Genomic DNA, 18,993 nt, shown 5'->3' with positions numbered 1-18,993 from the left:
TCATAGCAGCTTTATTTGGAATAACCAAAAACTGGAAACAACCCCAATGTTCATCAACAGGTGAATGGATAAACAAACTGTGGTATATCTATATCATGGAATACACTCAGCAATAAAAAAGAATGAACTACTGATACAGTCAACAACACAATTGAATCTACCAAAAACTGGAAACAACCCCAATGTTCATCAACAGGTGACTGGATAAACAAACTGTGGTATATCTATATCACGGAATACACTCAGCAATAAAAAAGAATGAACTACTGATACAGTCAACAACACAATTGAATCTCAAGATACTAGATCTCAAATTTGAGCTGAGTGAATGGAATCAGATCCCCCCGCAAAAAAAGAGTACATAGTCTTTGAACCCATTTATATAAATTTCTAGAAAATATCACCTAAGGGAAGGAAAACAGATTAGTAGTTGCCTGTGGGCAAGGTGGGATGGGTGTAGAGATTATGAAGAGACATGAGGAAACTTTTAGAGGTGATGGGTATGTTCATTATCGTGATTATGGTGATGGTTTCATGGAGGGTGTGCTTATATGTGAAAACTCATAAAATTGTACACTTTAAATATATGAAGTTTACCAAATGTCACTTGCATCTTAATAAACTTAAACACACGCATGCACACACACATAGTATGTATCTGTTATTAACTAAGTAATAATTGAGGAAAGAACTAGAGCATAAGGAACTACCAACTGGGTACATGTCTCTTCAACCTGACCTTCAGATTTGGCCCAAAAAATATAAGATAAGTACAAAGTGGGAGTCCAGAAGATCTGTAACATTCAAATCTTTTTATTGCATATCTGAGATTAAATAAGATGGTCACGTGGACTGTGACAGTCCAAACAAGCTGAACTGCAGGCAGGTTAAACCAGCCTAGTTAAGGAAATCATTCAGGGCCGGCCCGGTGGCGCACTGGATAGTGCGCCGCTTAGGAAGCGCGGCGGCGCTCCCGCCCGAGGGTTCGGATCCCACATACAGACCGGCTCCCGCTCACTGGCTGAGCGAGGCGCGGGAGCAACACGGAGGCTTGCGATCCCGTTGCCGGTCCCCGGCCCGGTACGGGGGCAACACTGAGGGTTGCAATCCGTTGCCGGACATGGAAAAAAGACAAAAAAAAAAAAAAAAGGAAATCATTCAGCAGATTTGTCTCTGTTACTGATAAAAAGGTTATTTGCACACCTGTATGAGATAGAAGTGTGTGAAACAACCCATTTCAAGTTAGACACCGATAGTTTAACACTATAAGTTTCTAGAATAATAATGCAAAGTATATCACCATCTCAAATCCAATAAATAAAAATAAGGGATGCAGTTGCCTCTTCTGCAATAGGTTATTAAAAGTTGTCTGACCTTTCAGAGCTACCCCTAGATGACAATATAAAAAGTTTTAAAATCTGCATTTATATTTTTTTTAGAGTTTTGCTTTTCTGATAGGGAGTTTGAGCTTTTCAAATTCTATGGCCATATAATTTTGTGTTTGTGTGTGTGTTTTAATAATTTTTTAACAGTCATTTTTCTGTTGTAGAAAAACATGGAGACCAGGAATGAAAAGATTTAGGTTCTAATTCTGGCTCTCCTCCTACCTCAGTTTTCTTATCTGCAAAATGAGGATAATAGTAGTACCTACCTGTAGTAGGTTGAATGGTGGCCCCCAAAATATATATATCCACATCCTAATCTCCAGAACCTCTGACTGTTACCTTATTTGGAAAAAGGGGTTCTGCAGATGTAATCAACTTAAGGATCTTGAGATGAAGAGATCATCCTAAATTATCCGTGTGGATCCTAAATCCAATGACAAGTGTCCTTATTAGAAAAGCAGAGGGAACTTTGAGACAGATGGATGAGAAGACACATATCCAAGAGGAGGAGGTCATGGGAAGATGAAAACAGAGTGGAGTGAGGTGATCACAAGCCAAAGGGAGCCAGAAACTGGAATAGGCAAGGAAGGGACTTTTGTCTAGAGCCTCTGGAAGTCGGCTGCTGACACCCTTCATTTCCGATTTATGGCCTCCAGAACTTCTAGCGGATACACTTCTGTTGCTTTATGCCACCGAGTTTGTGGTAACTTGTTAGGGCAGCCTCAGGAAAAGAATACATAACCTCATAGAGGACTAAAAATGAGGACAACAGTACTACCTAAATTGTAAATTTGCTGCAAGAATTAAATGAGTTAACATTCGTGAAGAACTCAGAAGAGTGACCGATACCTAGCAAGCACTACAGAAGCGCTAAGTGAATTTTTACAAAAAGGGACTCACGTGTCAATGCAGCTTGTTGTTGACGACATTGTAGCTTTTCCGGACCGTGATTGGTGGACTGGACACCATATACCAAAGCCTCTTCTCAGATTACGTAATTGAATAAATAATCATGAGGATGGTGAAAAGGTCAAGGACATCTAAAAGGTTCTTTCGAGCCTGAAAGTTCTATGAAAGGAACCCTTCAATTCTCAATGCATTAGTTGTCTCTATACGATCCCTTCATCCCTAAAGGCAGTTTAGAACGGAATGCAGGGACCACAGGAGAAAATCACTCTCATTGACCCTGCTGGGAGCCTAAAACCCGGGGAGGCTCCTAGAGGGCAGAATTCCCAGGAGGATTCCTCGCGTCCATGATCCGCCCGCAGAAAACTACGATTCCCAGAAGGCGTTGGGTCCTGGGGCGGAGTCTAAGAGAAGGTTGCCGGCCGATTCCATTGTCCAGAGTGGGAGGGATCCGCCTTCCAATTGGGTCCCGTGCGCGGTTGGTACCGTCCACGGGAACCCGCGCGGCCGCGGCCGGCCCTCCAATTTCCCGGGCCGGGAGCGCGGGGCCCGCCGGGAAGGTGCCGGGACGGTTACCCACCAGGCCCGCGGCGGTCGCGGGTGGGCTTCGACATGCAGACCACGGACCTGGGCAACAAAGAGAGCGGCAAGATATGGCATCGCAAGCCTTCCCCGGCCACTCGGGACGGGTAAAGGCCGCGGGCTGTGGAGGAGGATGGAGGCGGCGAGGGGCGGGTCGGCGTCTGCGGAGAGGAGTTTGAGGGAGGCCGTCTCGGGAAGGGATGCAGGGGCCGGGGCCCGGGTGCTGGCTTTGCCCCTGCCCCGCGGCATGGGGTTGGGTGACCTCAGGAGGAGCAGGTGGCTCCGGACACCACGATCCGCAGAGACGCCCTTCCGGGTTCTGAGCCCGGTAGCGGGGGTCTGTCTGGGGCTGCGTGGAGCGGGAGGCGGGCGTGTCCCGGGTTCGTGGAAGGGAACCTGCGCTTCCGGTGAGAGCCCGGACTCGCCTGCTTTCATTACCATCGTGTCCCTGCCACGTGGTAAGTGCTCAGTGAGTGTTTAACTGTCGCGGCTGGAAAGGAGCTGAAGGTGGGGTGCAGGGGAAGGAGAGCAGTCCACTTCCACCCCTTCCTTAAATCATCGTGTGTACTCAGACACGCATGCATTCAGCACCTGTTTGTCGAGCGCCTACTGTGTGCCAGGGACGCTTCTAAGCGCCGGGGGACAGCCGTGGAACAAAACAAACTTCGGATTCTCCAAAGTTTACATATTGGCGTGTATGTTAGGGACAGGTGGTTACACTCTACGGGGGGGGGGGGGCGTCTAGTACGGCCAGCACTGCCTTTCATTCATTTCTCAATTACCCGTCCTGTTTGAGGCTCAGCCTCTCTTGTGTGACTTTGCCCCACAGGGGTGCCATTTGGGTTCCAGTTGCTACACACCGAGTGATCTTATTGCTTCTAATTCTCTAGGATTTCACGGACTTTGCTGCATCGCTTGAGTTCTTGTTTGTGTGTGTTTCTTGTTATAGTGATTTTTCTGTTGATGCTTTGGCTGCTGGTCGGCAGATCAACAGATTTTAAGTGCTTACCATGTATGCCCAAAGTTCAAGGCTAGATGTTGTACTAGCTAGCAACATCTTGTTTGGTTTCCGGCTGCTGTCAGTCCTCTTTATCGATGCTGCTGTCTCATCGACTGCATTGAATTAAAATTTTTGTCTAAAGTAGGGATTCTACAGGTTTTTCATTTTCATTTGGAATTTGTGTAAATATCACCCCTATTTCTGGTATTCTCTAAATGTTCTAAAAGTTATAGCCAACCTATCTTAATTCTCCTTCTTGCTGTTGCAAAATATCTTGATGTACATGCACGATTCAAAATTGAAAGAAAATGGTTCGTTGTTCAAATGTCCTTATTGTTTGCTTCTTCCACTAGAACATAGCCTTCTTTTTGTTCATTAAAGCCCATTGTTTATGGTGTTGAGAGAGGCAAAGAGTACTAACTGTGAAGTCAGATGGATTTAGTTGGAATGTCCCTTTACTAGCTCTGTGACCATGGGCAAGTTAATCACTAAGACTGTAAGTGGGATAATCCCACTTACAAGACATGGTTGTCTTACACATTTCATGCTCAGTAAATATTTGATGTTCTTATGTTTAGGAACTGAAGAACTCTGTCAGGCATCCTGTGAGCGATTGAAAGGAACTTGTTCCAAATAAACACAGTCATGCGCCACATAAGGATGTTTTGGTCAATGATGGACTGCATACACTGCAGTGGTCCCCTAAGAATTATAATGGCTATACCATGTAGCCTAGGTATATAGTAAGCTATACTATATAGGTTTGTGTAAGCACACTCTATGATGTTCACAAAACAGGGAAATCTCCTTTTTTTTTTTTTTTTTTTTTTTTTTTTTTGTGTCCGGCAACGGATCGCAACCCTCAGTGTCGCGCCCGTACCAGACCGGGACCGGCAATGGGATCGCAACCCTTGGTGTTGCTCCCACACCTCGCTCACGGGAACCGGTCTGTATGTGGGATCAGAACCCTCGGCGGGAGCGCCACCGCGCTCCCAAGCGGCGCACTGTAGCAGTGCGCCACCGGGCCGGCCCCTGAAACAAAGTTTCGACTGGAATCCGCCACATGAGGTCGGGTGCAGAAATTTCCACTTGTGGTGTCATGTCAACACTCAAAAAGTTTTGGATTTTGGGGGAGTTCAGAAATCAGTTTTTATTTATTTATTTATTTATTTTGTCCTTTTTGAGACCAGCCGCACCGTGCTCAGCCAGTGAGCGCTGTGAGCGCACCGGTCATCCCTATATAGGATCCGAACCGGCAGCGGGAGTGCCACTGCACTCCCAGCGCCGCACTCTCCCTAGTGCACCATGGGCTCGGCCCAGAAATCAGATTTTTGGATTAGGGATGCCCAACCTGTAAATTTTGTAGAAGAAAAGACTAGAGGAAAAAGTCATTTGCTGTCAGAATTTGGTTACCAAGGAACATTTTGATATGATTGCTTGTCATTTCAGTATGTTTATTTTTGTGATTTTAATCCCTTGGGGACTAGATAAAAATAAGCAGTGTAAGAATTTTGCTGTTTTCCTCAATGAGTCTGAAAAGCCTTATGTAATGTGAAGATAAATGTGAATAAAATGTTTAATCCACTTAATTCAATTTAGCATGCGGAAGTAATGAGGAAGATAGACGTTTAATATTAAAATTCAAAAATTCACAAACAGCCAATAAAGATAAAATTTTTGTGATTAAAAACTATTGTTGTGGGCTGACCCCGTGGCACACTCGGGAGAGTGCAGCGCTGGGAGCGCAGTGACACTCCCGCCGCAGTTCGGATCCTATATAGGAATGGCCTGTGCACTCACTGGCTGAGCGCGGTGCGGGCAACACCAAGCCAAGGGTTGCGATCCCCTTACCGGTCACGAAAAAGACAAAAAAAAAAAAACTGTTGTTGCGATGAAGAAAGTGATTATTCTGATCTTTATATATAAAAGATAGAAAAGTAGGAAGAAGTGGAAAAATCACCTATATTCCTATTACCTACAGACTATTGTTAATATTTGGGTGTATTCATCTGCTTTCCCTATGTGTAGGTTTTTCTTTTTCTTTCCTTCCGTTATTTCTTTTAATTGTGTGTGTGTGCGCGCATGTGCACATGTGTGTATGTATCGGCTGGTTAAAATCTAAGGTTAGAATGTTTTGATTTTCATTTAGCATTTTAATTGTTCCTTATGTTTCTATAGAATAATATTGAAAAATAGGCTGGCTAGTTAGCTCAGTTGGTTAGAGAAAGGTGTCGTAACACCAAGGTCAAGGTTCAGATCCCTATACCAGTTGTCAAAAAATAAATAAATAATAATAATAATATTGAAAAATAAACTTCCTTTCTTAATCTTTTGAATAGAAGTGTGATTAATGTGGGTTTTGAAGGAATGACTTCTTAAAGCATTGGTTCATTCAGCAGGCATATTTTGAGTGCCTGTCATGCATTGTAGGCCAGGTACAAGATTAGGTACTGGGATACAGTAATGAGCAAGTAGTGTGGTCCCTCTCCTTATTGAGCTCACCTGCCAGGGTATTATGGTGCATATATTAGAAATGAAAATAAACCTTATATACACTTAATTCATTTTGTAACATTCTGTATCACAAGAGCAAAACCTCATACCCCGTGGTCTATAACTTAATCACAATTTATTAATCTGTTTATGCGTATGTTTGTTTATTTAATGTCTGTTTTTACCACTTAACTGTAAGCTCCATGAGAGCAGGGATCATTTCTATCAGTTATTCTTAGCGCCTGGTTTGTTCATTGTCAGGCACGTAGTGAGTTTTCACGTACATATTTGATGAGTAAGTGAACGGTAGCTGCTTGATAATGAACTTTCTGAACTGTTATCAGAAATCCTTATAAGATGAACTCTAGGGGATAAAAGGGGTAGCAGTAGGAGGAGAGCATGGAATGGGTAGGCAAAAAGCCTTCAAAATTACTAAAGTACCCTATAAAAGCCATATTTTTCACAATATCAACAAATACTTGACATAATTTAATTTTTTCTTGACAGAATTATAGTGAACATCATTCACAACACTTCTGAGTACCATCCAAAAGTTTTGCGATTTTTGAATGTGGCTTTTGATGGTTCAGGAGATTGCTTAATTGCTGGGGACCATCAGGGAAATATCTATGTTTTTGACTTGTGTGGAAACAGGTAAGCAGATACTTTCAATATTTACCTTATTTAATAAGTTATTAATTCACTGATTATTTTAGTACTTGCTATTCATTATTCACAAAGAAAGATTTAAGTTGTACTGTGTTTCATGTACCTTGCAAAACACTCACAAGTGCTGAAGGAAGAAAGTAGGGAAGGACAGAAAGATTATTGTTCAATTTTTTTAGAGAATTAAAGTGCTAGTTTTAACAGTATCTCTACTAGCTTGTTTTTTCTTAAATTTAAAAATTTGTTATTGTTAATTTGTCAGTTAATTTCTGGTACTTCATTAGGCAATTTAGAAAGAACACAATTTCCTTTGTACATTATTGTTATGATGTACTAGATCTAAGAATTTTAAAGAATTGATCTTCACTCTTCTTTCCTCTTCCTCTTTTCTTCCCTTGTGGAACAATTTAGTCCAAAATCAATTAGGTGGCATTGATTAAGGTAGGTATCCATGCAGTAGCGCTGGGTGGGAGGTAGAGCTGTAGTGGCCCAGCAAGAGAGTCAGGGTATCTGCATGGGGAATGGGACAGTGACAGGAAGTTTAATATAGGGGGCTTTGATCAGATAAGTAAATATATTAGGGATAATGAGGGCCAGGTTTCTCACTGTTGCAAAAAGAACTTACAAATGTGGAAAAGGAGAAAACTAGAATGAACCATGTGGAATTGGATTGGTAACATTCTCAAATAGTTAAGAAAAAGAAGAGATCTTATATGATTTATTTATCTGTGATTTATTAGGTAGAAATCTGTTAATCATTGTTTCTGCTCTTTACTAAAAAAAAGTAATGGTCCCAATTCTCCCACCCTTTAATCTTGCCTAACCTACCCTGCCAATTTCCAATCTTAAATCAGTACAACTGTCTTTTCTTTGTCCCTGCTGCTCTACAAAATAAAAACAATTGTTGATTGATTCCACTACAGAATAATGAACTTCAACGTCAGTGATTCTTATCACTCCATTTGCTTATCTACTGTCATCCACTCTTCCCATTCTTCACTGAGTATTGTAATACTTTACCAATCTTCTTGTCTTCTTGTGTTTGATCCTACTCTTACTTCAATTGCCTGGCCTCCTAATTCGTGAGAAAATAGACACCTTCAAGCTTCTCTTTCTCCTCGCCCACTGCAGCCTCAAATATATATCCACATATAGCCTTAAATGTATCTCAAATATATCTGTAAGTTCAAGCATCCATACCTCTTTGTCACCTTATTCACAAAGATAGGTAATCTTAATTTCTTCCAGTGCTGGTCCCTATCTTCTGTAGCCTCCCATGGAACTTTGCACCACGAGTGTTTCATTCTTATTTTGTCCGTTGTCCTCTTTCTCTATCTATTGTAAGAGAGAAAAAGTAATTTTCCTTCTGCCCTTCTAAGTTCTCATCTGGGGCACCTGTAACAAAAGACAGATTAACAAGAGAAAAACAAATTATTAACATGTATCACAATGTAACACCTGGGAGTACCTAGAAATGAATAACTCAAGAGGTGGCTTAGACTCTGGCTTAATATAGCACACTCAACAAAGAATAAATTTTTAGCGGTGACAAGACAAAGGAAGAAGGGGCAGCAAATTGTGGGAAGGCAAATATATGGGAAATTAATGATAGATAAAGGCTAATTAGTCAGATTTGTTATATAGATTCCTCCAGTGTAATCTCTAGGATGATTAGAGTCTATAGTTATCTCCAGTGATCATGCTTTGTCCTTCCTGGGGGAAATGGAAGGAAGGACACCTTACTGAGTTTATGCAAATGTATGTAAACTTTTAGGTAAATAGGGGGAGGGCAGAGATCTTTTCTTGTACCTGCTTCTCAGTTGCCTTCAGCTCAAAATAATACGTATGTCAAAGTAGCATATTTTGGGGTGGCATATTCTGCCACTCTTCACTATAAACATTCTAAACTGAGCTGAGCAGTAAGTGGCAGAGCCAAGATGTGAAATCAGACTTATTATAAAGCCCTGTATTGGGCTCCCTTAAAATCTTTCTCACTGACCAATCCAATGATCTCTTTTTTTTTTTTTTTAAGATGACCGGTAAGGGGATCTTAACCCTTGACTTAGTGTTGTCAGTACCACACTCTCCCAAGTGAGCTAACCAGCCATACCTATATAGGGATCTGAACCCATGGCCTTGGTGTTATCAGAACCAGATTCTCCCAAGTGAGCCACAGGCTGGCCCCCAATGATCTCTTTTCAATTCTCATTTTACTAAAACACTAAGTGCTCTTGTCTTTCTCTCCTCCCTGGCATTTTTTTCTTTGACTTCATGGTACAACTCTGCTGATTTTTCCACCTCTCTGATCATTTTTTCTCTTGTTTTGCTGACTCTTCTTCCAGTGCCTACTCCTTTGGTGCTGCCCTACCCAGGCATCTGTCCTTGGCCTGCTTCCTTCCACATTCCAGCTACCCTCTTTGATAATGTCATCACCACTATGCCTCAGGCTTCAGCTGCCACATAAACACTGTTGACTCAGATCAACTTCTATTACCTACTAGAAATCGTCTTCCAGATTGGGCTCTCAAACAGCCACTAGCTGCATGTGGCTCTTTAGCCCTGAAAGGTGGCTAGTCCAAACTAAGATATTTTGTAAGTATAAAATTTAAATATACACTGGATTTTGGAGATTTAGTACTTAAAAAAAAAAAAAAGAATGTAAAATATCAGTAATTTTTTTATTGATTAAATGTTGAAATGATAATATTTTAGGTACATATTGAGTTAGTAAAATGTTATTAAGATTAATTTTACCTGTTTCTTTCTGCTTTTTTAATGTGGCTCCTGGAAATTGTATACTACCCATGTAGCTCACATTATATTTCTTTTGGACAGCATGGGTCTAGATGTTTTACAAGGGCCTTAAACGCAATATATTTAAAACCGGACTTATTATTTCCTACCCCAAACTTTCTCTTTTGCCTAAGCTCAAAAGCTTAATTTTTTGTTTTTTTTGTAAATTAAACTCTAGCTATGTGCCAAGTACTCTGCTAAGCACACAACGTGTATTATTTCATTTACTCATCACAACAGCCTTATATATATTCTTATCTTCATTTTACATGTGAGGAATTCCTGATTCCTCCTCCTTCACCCCATGTTTACCAAGTCTCTTTCCATCTAACTTCTGAAACCTATTCGTCCTTTCTGTTTTGCACCCATATCTCTGGTTGAGATTCTCTGTAGTAGCTTTCTTCATGATCTTTTCTTCTTTGTCCCTCCACCCATTGGCCTTTGCTGCCAGAATTGTCTTCCTAAATATGTACCTGATCGTGATTCTGCTATGCTTAAAAACTGACAATGGCCTTCCATTCTGTGTGAGTAAAATCCAGACTCCTTACTACGGCACATAGCACCCTTCATAATCTATTTTTGCCCTACCAAAATAGTAGCTTATTTTTCTAGGTTTCATTTTCTTCATCTCTAACAACTCCTCCAACATGAAATTTATGATTATTTGAAGAATTTCTGATACTAATGCAGTGGTCTCTTAATAGGTTTAATCTTGTTCAACGAACAGCACAAGCTTGCACAGCTCTGGCCTTTAATCTTCGTAGGAAGTCTGAATTCCTTGTGGCATTAGCTGATTATTCTATTAAATGTTTTGATGCAGGTAAGAAGTCCTCCTATTTGTCTTTTGAAATAGTATAAAATATAGACTGAAGTACTGCAAGGAGTTTACCAATCTGTACAGTTTGAGGGAGCAGTTCCCACAAGACTTCCCTTACTTCAGACACCACCCACAAGCTTGGGGGTCCCAGGACCATCCTCACTTCAGATCAGTTGACTACAAATTCAGGGTTCCCCAACTACCGTCAGGTTTGATAATTCTCTAGAACTCAGAACAGCACTATACTTACTATTACAGTTTTAATATAATGAAATGATACAAATTAGAATCAGCCAAAGGAAGAGACACAGAGTGGCATCCAGGAGGCTTCCAAAAGGGAAGTTTTCATTGTCCTCAGGGATGCGTTATCCTCCCAGGTTACCCTCCCAGTGTCAATGTGTGGCAGTCTGCACCAAGTATTGCTAACCCAGGAAGTTCATCCAAGCTTTGGTGTCAAGAGATTTTATTGAGGCTCCATTCTGTAGGCATGATTGATTGAATTATTGCCCACATTGTTGAATTCAACTGCCAGCCCTTCTCCCCACCAGAGAGAGTAGGCTAATAACACTTGGCCCAGAGACCCAACCTTTTAATCACATTGTTAAAGTTTCTGGCATCGCCATCCCCCACCCCAAATCTTCCCCTTTGCATAAGCTATCTGGTATGGTCTGAGGGACCCACCATGAATAACAAAGGTACTTCTATCACTTGGGAAATTCCAGGGGTTTAGAGGTTACCTCCCAGGAGCCTGGACAGAGGCCAGACTGCTCTTTGAAGGCCAGATTCCCTACATGTGTACAATACTTTTTAAAAAAAATATAACCTGTTTATCTTATACTGTATTATATTTTTTTTAATGGGGAATGTAGAGTTCTGTGGGCTAAACGTCTTTCTCTTTAAAAAAACTATTTTTTATTGAAGTGATTGATGTGTTATATTTAGAAAGATATATAAATAATAATAACAGTCATAATGGTGATAGTTAACACTTAAATAGTGTTTACTCTTTGCCAGGTACTGTTCTAAGACTTTATACATATTAATTTTAATCATCATAATAATCCATGGAGATAGATACTGTTACTATCTCCATTTTGAGGATGAGGAAACTAAAGCACAGAGGTAACTTGAGCAAGGTTACACAGCTTGTAATTAGTGGAGCCAGGATTCCAGCTTAGGTGGTCTGGCTGCAGAGTCCCTGCTCTTAATCACTATACTACACTCTCACTCTGCAGACAAAGAAAAAACGGTCATCCTTCAATAATGCCCAGAGACACAGTCAGTATTTTCTTAATGGGGCTCTACCTTCCCAGTCTGTTTTCTATGTATATACTTTAAAAAATATTATATCAAATATATAACTGTTTTATGTATTTTTTTTGTAGAATCATTTTACTTCATTAAAAATCTATATAGTATATTTAAAATCAATACTTAGTATTCTGCTGTTTAGATGTTTACGGTACCGTAATTATTTATCCTGTGACCTGTTGTTGGACTTTTAAACTGTTTTCCAATTTTCGGTATTACAAGCACTGCTGTGACAAAAATTCTAAAAACTAAGTCTTTATACTCACCTGTTTTCCATAGCTTCTACAATTCTCTTCTTCTCTCTTCTTAGTTCTGTCTACAGTTTCTTCTGTTTTATTGAACCCCGCGCCCCATGAAGCTCCTTCCCTAGATGCTCTCTCCACCTCCCTGACTCCCCAACTACCTCCCTCTTTCTTTCCCTTCTGTGCCAAATCCTACTTCTTCACAGCATCCATTGGTGAGTTCTGACTCTTGCTCCCCCACCTCTCCTTACTGAGACTTCTTTCTCCAAGGTCGTTAGTAACCCCTGATGTTTAAATCCTCTTTATACCTTTCGTCCTACTTCTCAACAGCATTTAATGCTTGGGTTACTTCAGGAGTCCTTCTTAGTTTTCATACTATTACCTCTCTTGGTCTCTTCCTGTCTTTCTTGCTGTTTCTGAGTAGTCTCTCCTGGATTCTTTTTGTGGTTCCTAGACTTTTGCATTGTTGACCCACATAATTTGTCAACTTTTGATTTTGCTAATTGACATTGGAAAAAATATGATTTTATTTCATAAAACAAGGGATTTTTCTCTCAACATAGTGAAACTTGGAGGGACATAATACTAGATCAAAGAGTAGTACTTTAAATTTAGCTTTATGAAAAACTCACTACGTTATCTTTTTTTTTTTTTTTTTTTTTTTTTTTTTAATTAGTTCATGCATGTATATTGTTTCTATATAGTGTTATATTTAGATGTATATAGATGTATAGTGTTTTATCTTTGTAACAATTTTACTTTTTACCATAGTCACTAAGGAGCTAGTTAGCTGGATGAGAGGACATGAGTCATCAGTATTTTCAATCTCTGTGCATGCATCAGGGAAATATGCCATCACTACCTCTTCTGACACAGCACAACTATGGGATTTGGATACCTTTCAGAGGAAAAGAAAGCTGAATATTCGCCAGTCTGTGGGTATACAGAAGGTCAGTGGGGGTGGAGGGGTGGGGTTGGGGAGTGTCTTTGCCTGTCGTGCTTCTTGGACTGGTATTTGGTCAGCAGGATTATAGATGATATAAGAGTAACAATTCACTTTATCCCACATAGCTATGTTCTCGTAAATCAGCAACAAGCAAACCTAAGTGGCCAACACAATTAAAGGTGTTGCCTGTAGCTATAGTTTATAACTTACTGTTTTTTTTCTTTAATATAGCTGTGTAACTTCAGCTCTCATAAGGTGATAGTTTTTGTTTAGTTTATTGGTTTTGTTTTAATTTTTAAGCCCCCAACATTTTGTTATGAAAAATTTCAAACATACAGTAGATTTCTAAGAATTTCACAATGAACTTGTATATACCCAGCATCTAGATTCTGCCATTAACATGTCACTATACTATCCTTTACTGTACTCTTTCTGTCCCTTTGTTCATTAATTCTTTGTGTGTCTGTCTTAAAGTAAATTACAGCCATCACTGTACTTCCCCATAGGTACTTAAGCCTCTATTTAATTAACTATGGTTCAATATTTGTTGATGTAAAATTTAAATGCAGTGAAATGAAAAAGTATTAAGTATTCATTTGTTAAGTTTGACAAATGTATACACCTATGTAACCTGGGCAGACTTATTACCATCATCCCAGAAAGTCCCATCATACATAACCCTCCCTGGATAAGCCCTGCTATGATGTCTTGCATCATAACTGTTTTTGCCTGTTCTAAAATTTTATACAAATAACTATTCAGTAATGGTTTATGTAAGGCTTTTTTCACTTGGCATAATATTCTTGAGATTTGTCCATATTGTATGTTATCAGTGGTTCTTTCTTATTGCTAATTAGTATTTCATTGTATAAATATACTACCTTTTTAAAAAAAAAATCCATTTCTTTTGCTTTTAAGGTTTAATTTTTTTTTCTTTTTCTTTTTTTTTTTTTTTCCCGTGTCCGGCAACGGATCACAACCCTCAGTGTCGCCCCCGTACCGGACCGGGACCGGCAACGGGATCGCAACCCTCGGTGCTGCCCCCGCGCCTCTCTCAGCCAGTGAGCGGGAACCGGTCTGTATGTGGGATCCGAACCCTCAGCGGGAGCGCAGCCGCGCTTCCCAAGCGGCGCACTAGCGCAGTGCGCCACCGGGCCGGCCCTAATTTTTTTTTCTATTTGATTAGCTAAATACTATCTTCAGGAGTATCCAAGTCTCCCATATGATTAATTATTTTGCTTCAGGTTATATTGTACGTGCAGTATTGCTTTTAATTTCTTGGTTATTAACATGAGCAGCCAAAATTTATTTTGTAGTCTCCATGGAAATCCCAGAGTTCTTTAGGGTGCCTTTAATAATTAAAAAGAGATAAAAGTTGTAGCCAGCTTATTCATTAGGGATTTAGGCCAAATGTCTTAGTAGGTCTTTTCTTCAGTTGCTTTATTACTTAAATTGAATTTTAAATGCCAAAGAAGAGAGCATTGGGAGTTGAACCCATAATGGAAACAGAGTTATAAAACAATGACACAAAAACCATCTGTTCTTTTTACTGTGAAATTAAAATTAGTATATACTGGATAGTTGCCAATACTAATCTTGCTTGGTCAATTAGACATTTTAGTTTAAAAAATAGGACTCCAGATGTTAGTAGTATAAGAATAAAGTTAAATGTGGCAAATGTATACATAGTGTGATGTTTGTATATAAATATATTGTTCTGAAGTAATAGAACTCCTTAGTCTATAAGTTACCAGCAAACTTTTTCTTAAAGGACCAGATAGTAAATATTTTAGGCTTTGCAGTCCAAGAGCAAAATTATATAACCATTTAAGTGTAACTATTTTAAAATGTAAAGACCATTCTTAGCTCCTGGACTATACAAAAACTGGAGGTGGGCCAGATGGTTACCACTCCTGGCTTACGCTGTTGAAATAGGAAATAACTATAACATAATCTTAAAGTAAAACTTTAATTATTATCAAATTTTTACTAAACCTATATTTTTATTCCAGTGTCTGATTCAGTATTTAAAATAGAACTTTTATTTAGTTATTTTGATGACACATGAGATCCTTGAAGTGACTTTCTTTGGCTCTTCTGCTATGGCGCTCATTTTATGATGGCTCTTTTAATCTAAAACAGACTCCCACTTTTTTTTTCCATGACATTAATTTTTTGGAGAGACCAGGGCAGTTGTCTTGGAAAATGCCCCATATTTTGGATTTGTCTTACTGTTTCATAATTGTTGTTTAACTTGTTTTTCTCCGCATTTCTTGTAAACTAAAAGTTAAATCTAAGCACTTGAGTAGATTCGTCTTAAACACTTTGACAAGCTATCTACCTTATGTGTAAGATGAAAATAGTAATAGTACCTACCTCAAGATTGATTTCAGCATTGAATCTGTTAATCTATGCAGAGCACATAGCGTAGTACTCATGGCGGCTGCTATTTCTGTTATTGTTGTTATTATTATTGAGCTCTGTTATGGGATTGTTTCAATGCAATTAGATATGTTCTTAAAAAGCTTTAAGGTAACTGTATTATTTTCCTTTTGGACTATATTATATGGGTGCACAATCCCTTATTAACAATTCAAAAACCCAAAAGTGTTTGAATAACTCAGTGGCAAAATATGATTTGACCTGAATTCATTTGGCAGAAAAATCTGAACTGAATTGACATGAGGCTGAAATAGTAATAAGAGTATGTGGTGTTGCCCCAGGTCCCCTGGGGATTCTACATAATGTTATAGAATAATATGTGTCATATCACCTTTCTAAAATCGGAGATAATTCTGAAATACCTCTGACCCCAAGGGTTTTAGATAAGGAACTATGGGTCTTTGATTTCAAAGTGTTTTTAAAGAACCTACCACTCTAACCCCTTTCCACTGATTTTTATATGTAGTACTAGCATTAACTAATGCTGGTAGTTATAGATACCAGTTGTTGAGTACCTACAATGTACCTAGCACTTTATATAGTTATTTTTATGTTTGATAATTCTAAGAGGTAAATACTATTATCCCTATTTCACCAGAGGGGAAATTGAAGTTCAGAAACATTAAATAGCTTGTCCAGTGTCACATAGCTTATAAGAGAATTGCTGTTTGAAGACAAACCTGTCTTACTCCAAAGCCATTCCATTATACCATATTGCTTCTCAGGTGAACCGGTTACAACTTTTCAAATTAGTAAATTTTGATTCCTTTGTTGACACTTGGAGGGAGGATATTCGGTTCTTTAGTTAGAGATTTTGAAATAAATCCTGGGATTTGTGATTACCGTGGTTCAGTAGGTACTGGAAAAGACTGTGATGGATATTAGAAAACATTTAATAAAGAATGTGTTACTGAACTTAATCCAGTCTCTGTGTACAATGGCACTCAGTAAATTTCTGCTAAATTGTGCATTTGACCTCAACTTGCTAATATTATTATCCTGAACTCTTTAAAAGAGCTCACATACCTCTGAAAACTTAATTGGAAAGCTTAGGATTTTCATATTTTACAAGGAAAAACTGGCCCCATTCTTGAACCCAAACCCCCAAAAGTACATTTTGTTAATGTTTTTGAAGTTTTTCCTAAGTTTTTTATGTTTGTCAAGAGATGATACTATCTAAATAATAATAACATGATTCATTAGGAACGATTTTGTAATCATTAAAATCTGGCAATTAAAATCACAAATCTAGTAATGAATAATCATGCAGGCAATAATCTATCACAGCTATTTACCTAAAATAGCAGTTGATGCTCATTAACTGTTAAGCTTTTGCTTCTCCCAGTAGGAATAAACTTTATTACTTTTCTAGAAAAATGACTGCTAATTATAATAAGAATTTACGTAAGTCACTTTTTGACATCAGGTTTGAAACAGTGTTTTAATGCATTCATTATAGATTATAATGTGTTCATTGCAGATTCTTTCTGTAAGTCCTTTATATTATAGATCTTCCTAACACAGTGAACTTGTTAGCAAAAGATCTACCAGAGATTGACTTTAGCAAAGTGAGCCAAGGGCAAAAGCAAGGAGCTGGATCAGGCCCTTGCCTGATTTATGAGCATCTGATGTAGCTTAGTTAACATCTTTTATTGTGTTATATTGGCATTAATCTTAAGTAGATTATTTTAATTAACCAGTGTGTTCCGCGGTATATTACATATGTGTATATTTTGTACATATGACATGCAATATCATATTTGAGACCTTTGAAGCTTTTATGAGAACATGTTGGTCAATTTTAATTAAAATTTTCTATTATCAAAAGGAAGCATTGTTTAGTGCTTATGTAATAGAAAAATGGAAATTGAGAGAATAAAATGATGACGTTTTTAACTTTGCTGTCAATTAATTTCACTCAGTTGTCCATTAAATAAATTGAATCTCTAATAAAATATGATCATATATGCATTTTCAACTTTTTACTCTTATAAATAATGCTTTACATACATTAAAACACATTTATCTTTTTTTTTTTTTTTTGCAGCTGGCCAGTACAGGAATTAAACCTTGGACATTGGTGTTACCAGCACCACACTCTAACCAACTGAGCTAACTGGCCAGCCCTACGTTTATCTTAAAATCCTTTGCCAATCATTCCCAAGGGACTAATTCTTAGAAGTAAACCCACTAGTTTAGGAGAGATATATTTTACAGCTGTTGAGACATGTTATGGAGTATCTTTAATCAATTTTACTCCTAGCAGTAGTATATAACAGTGCCCTTTCTCTATACTTCACTAACATTTAGTATTTTTTAACACTAATTAGTAGTATTTAATATACTGTTTATACTAGTATATAGTTTGTAAGTATGTTAGTGTGTGTGTGTGTGTGTGTGTATATATATATATATATATATATATATATATACTTTGTATATGTATATATGTTATGTGCATTATTTTTAGACAAATTTGATACTCAAAATTGTCTCTCATTTTCATTTGAATCTTTTAATGTAAAGTGAAATTTTTAAAATCGTTATTTATAATTTTGTGAATTGCCTAATCATTATAGTCACCTATTTTTTATTTGAAGGGATTTACCTTTTCCTTTTAGTTTACGGTAGTTTATGAAACATTGGTATTTTCCCTTGTCATATAAGTATATTTGTCTTCAGTTTAAGAAGAGATAATTTTTAAAAAACTTACTACCTATGTAATTTTAAATTTAAAGAGGTCTATTCAAACCTTATGTGAAAAATAACTTTTTCTCTCCCTCTTTAGGTTTTCTTTCTACCTTTGAGTAATACCATCCTGAGCTGTTTTAAGGATAATTCCATCTTTGCCTGGGAATGTGATACTCTTTTTTGCAAATATCAATTGCCAGCTCCACCTGAAAGCTCTAGTATATTATACAGAGTGTTTGCTGTAACCAGGTAACGTGCATTTTAAGACACTGAGAATTTTTTTTTAATTTAATTTTTGGTGAAAAATTACAAATTTTCATTCAACTTTCATTCAGTATCTTCTTGTCATATAAGAAAAAGTTTCCTTCAAATTTAGATGTGGTCTGCAGACTTTTTTTTTTTAACTTTTTTGTGCAAAATTTCAAATATGCAAAAAAATAGAAAAGTGCATGAACCCCTGAGTACTCTCATCAGTGACAATAATCATCAACTAATGGCCACTCCTATTTTTATCTATAACTCTGCCTACTTCTCTACCACATTGTTTTGAAGCAAAGTCCAAGCATATCACTTCATCTATAAATATTTCAGTGCATAGCTCAGAAAAATAAGGGCCCGCTTTGAAACATAACCATGGTATTATCACACTTTTTAAAAATTAACAAGAATTTCTTAATATTGTCATATATCTAATCAGTGTTCAAATTTCCCTGATTTGT

At 38.1% G+C, this 18,993-nt stretch overlaps 1 protein-coding gene and 1 non-coding gene across 2 annotated transcripts in view; one reads left to right on the top strand and one right to left on the bottom strand.

The window, feature by feature from the left end:
* The first annotated feature begins 2,862 nt into the window (after nucleotides 1-2,862).
* TBC1D31 (TBC1 domain family, member 31) overlaps nucleotides 2,863-18,993 on the top strand; it is a 64,154-nt gene continuing 48,023 nt past the window's right edge. Inside the window, exons 1-5 of the mRNA XM_008579595.1 lie at nucleotides 2,863-2,980; nucleotides 6,874-7,020; nucleotides 10,530-10,645; nucleotides 12,967-13,145; nucleotides 18,372-18,523. Coding sequence (XP_008577817.1) covers nucleotides 2,904-2,980; nucleotides 6,874-7,020; nucleotides 10,530-10,645; nucleotides 12,967-13,145; nucleotides 18,372-18,523 — 671 coding nt within the window. The 5' untranslated portion in view covers nucleotides 2,863-2,903. The remainder of the gene's footprint in view (nucleotides 2,981-6,873; nucleotides 7,021-10,529; nucleotides 10,646-12,966; nucleotides 13,146-18,371; nucleotides 18,524-18,993) is intronic.
* Nucleotides 17,632-17,705, bottom strand: TRNAT-GGU. Its single transcript has one exon. It is a non-coding gene; the product is annotated as a tRNA-Thr (tRNA).

Source organism: Galeopterus variegatus, unplaced genomic scaffold, assembly GCF_000696425.1.
Source record: "Galeopterus variegatus unplaced genomic scaffold, G_variegatus-3.0.2 Scaffold1919, whole genome shotgun sequence".
Lineage (NCBI taxonomy): Eukaryota > Metazoa > Chordata > Mammalia > Dermoptera > Cynocephalidae > Galeopterus > Galeopterus variegatus.
Note: the sequence above shows the minus strand (reverse complement) of the source record. Positions and strands in the feature narration are given on the sequence as shown.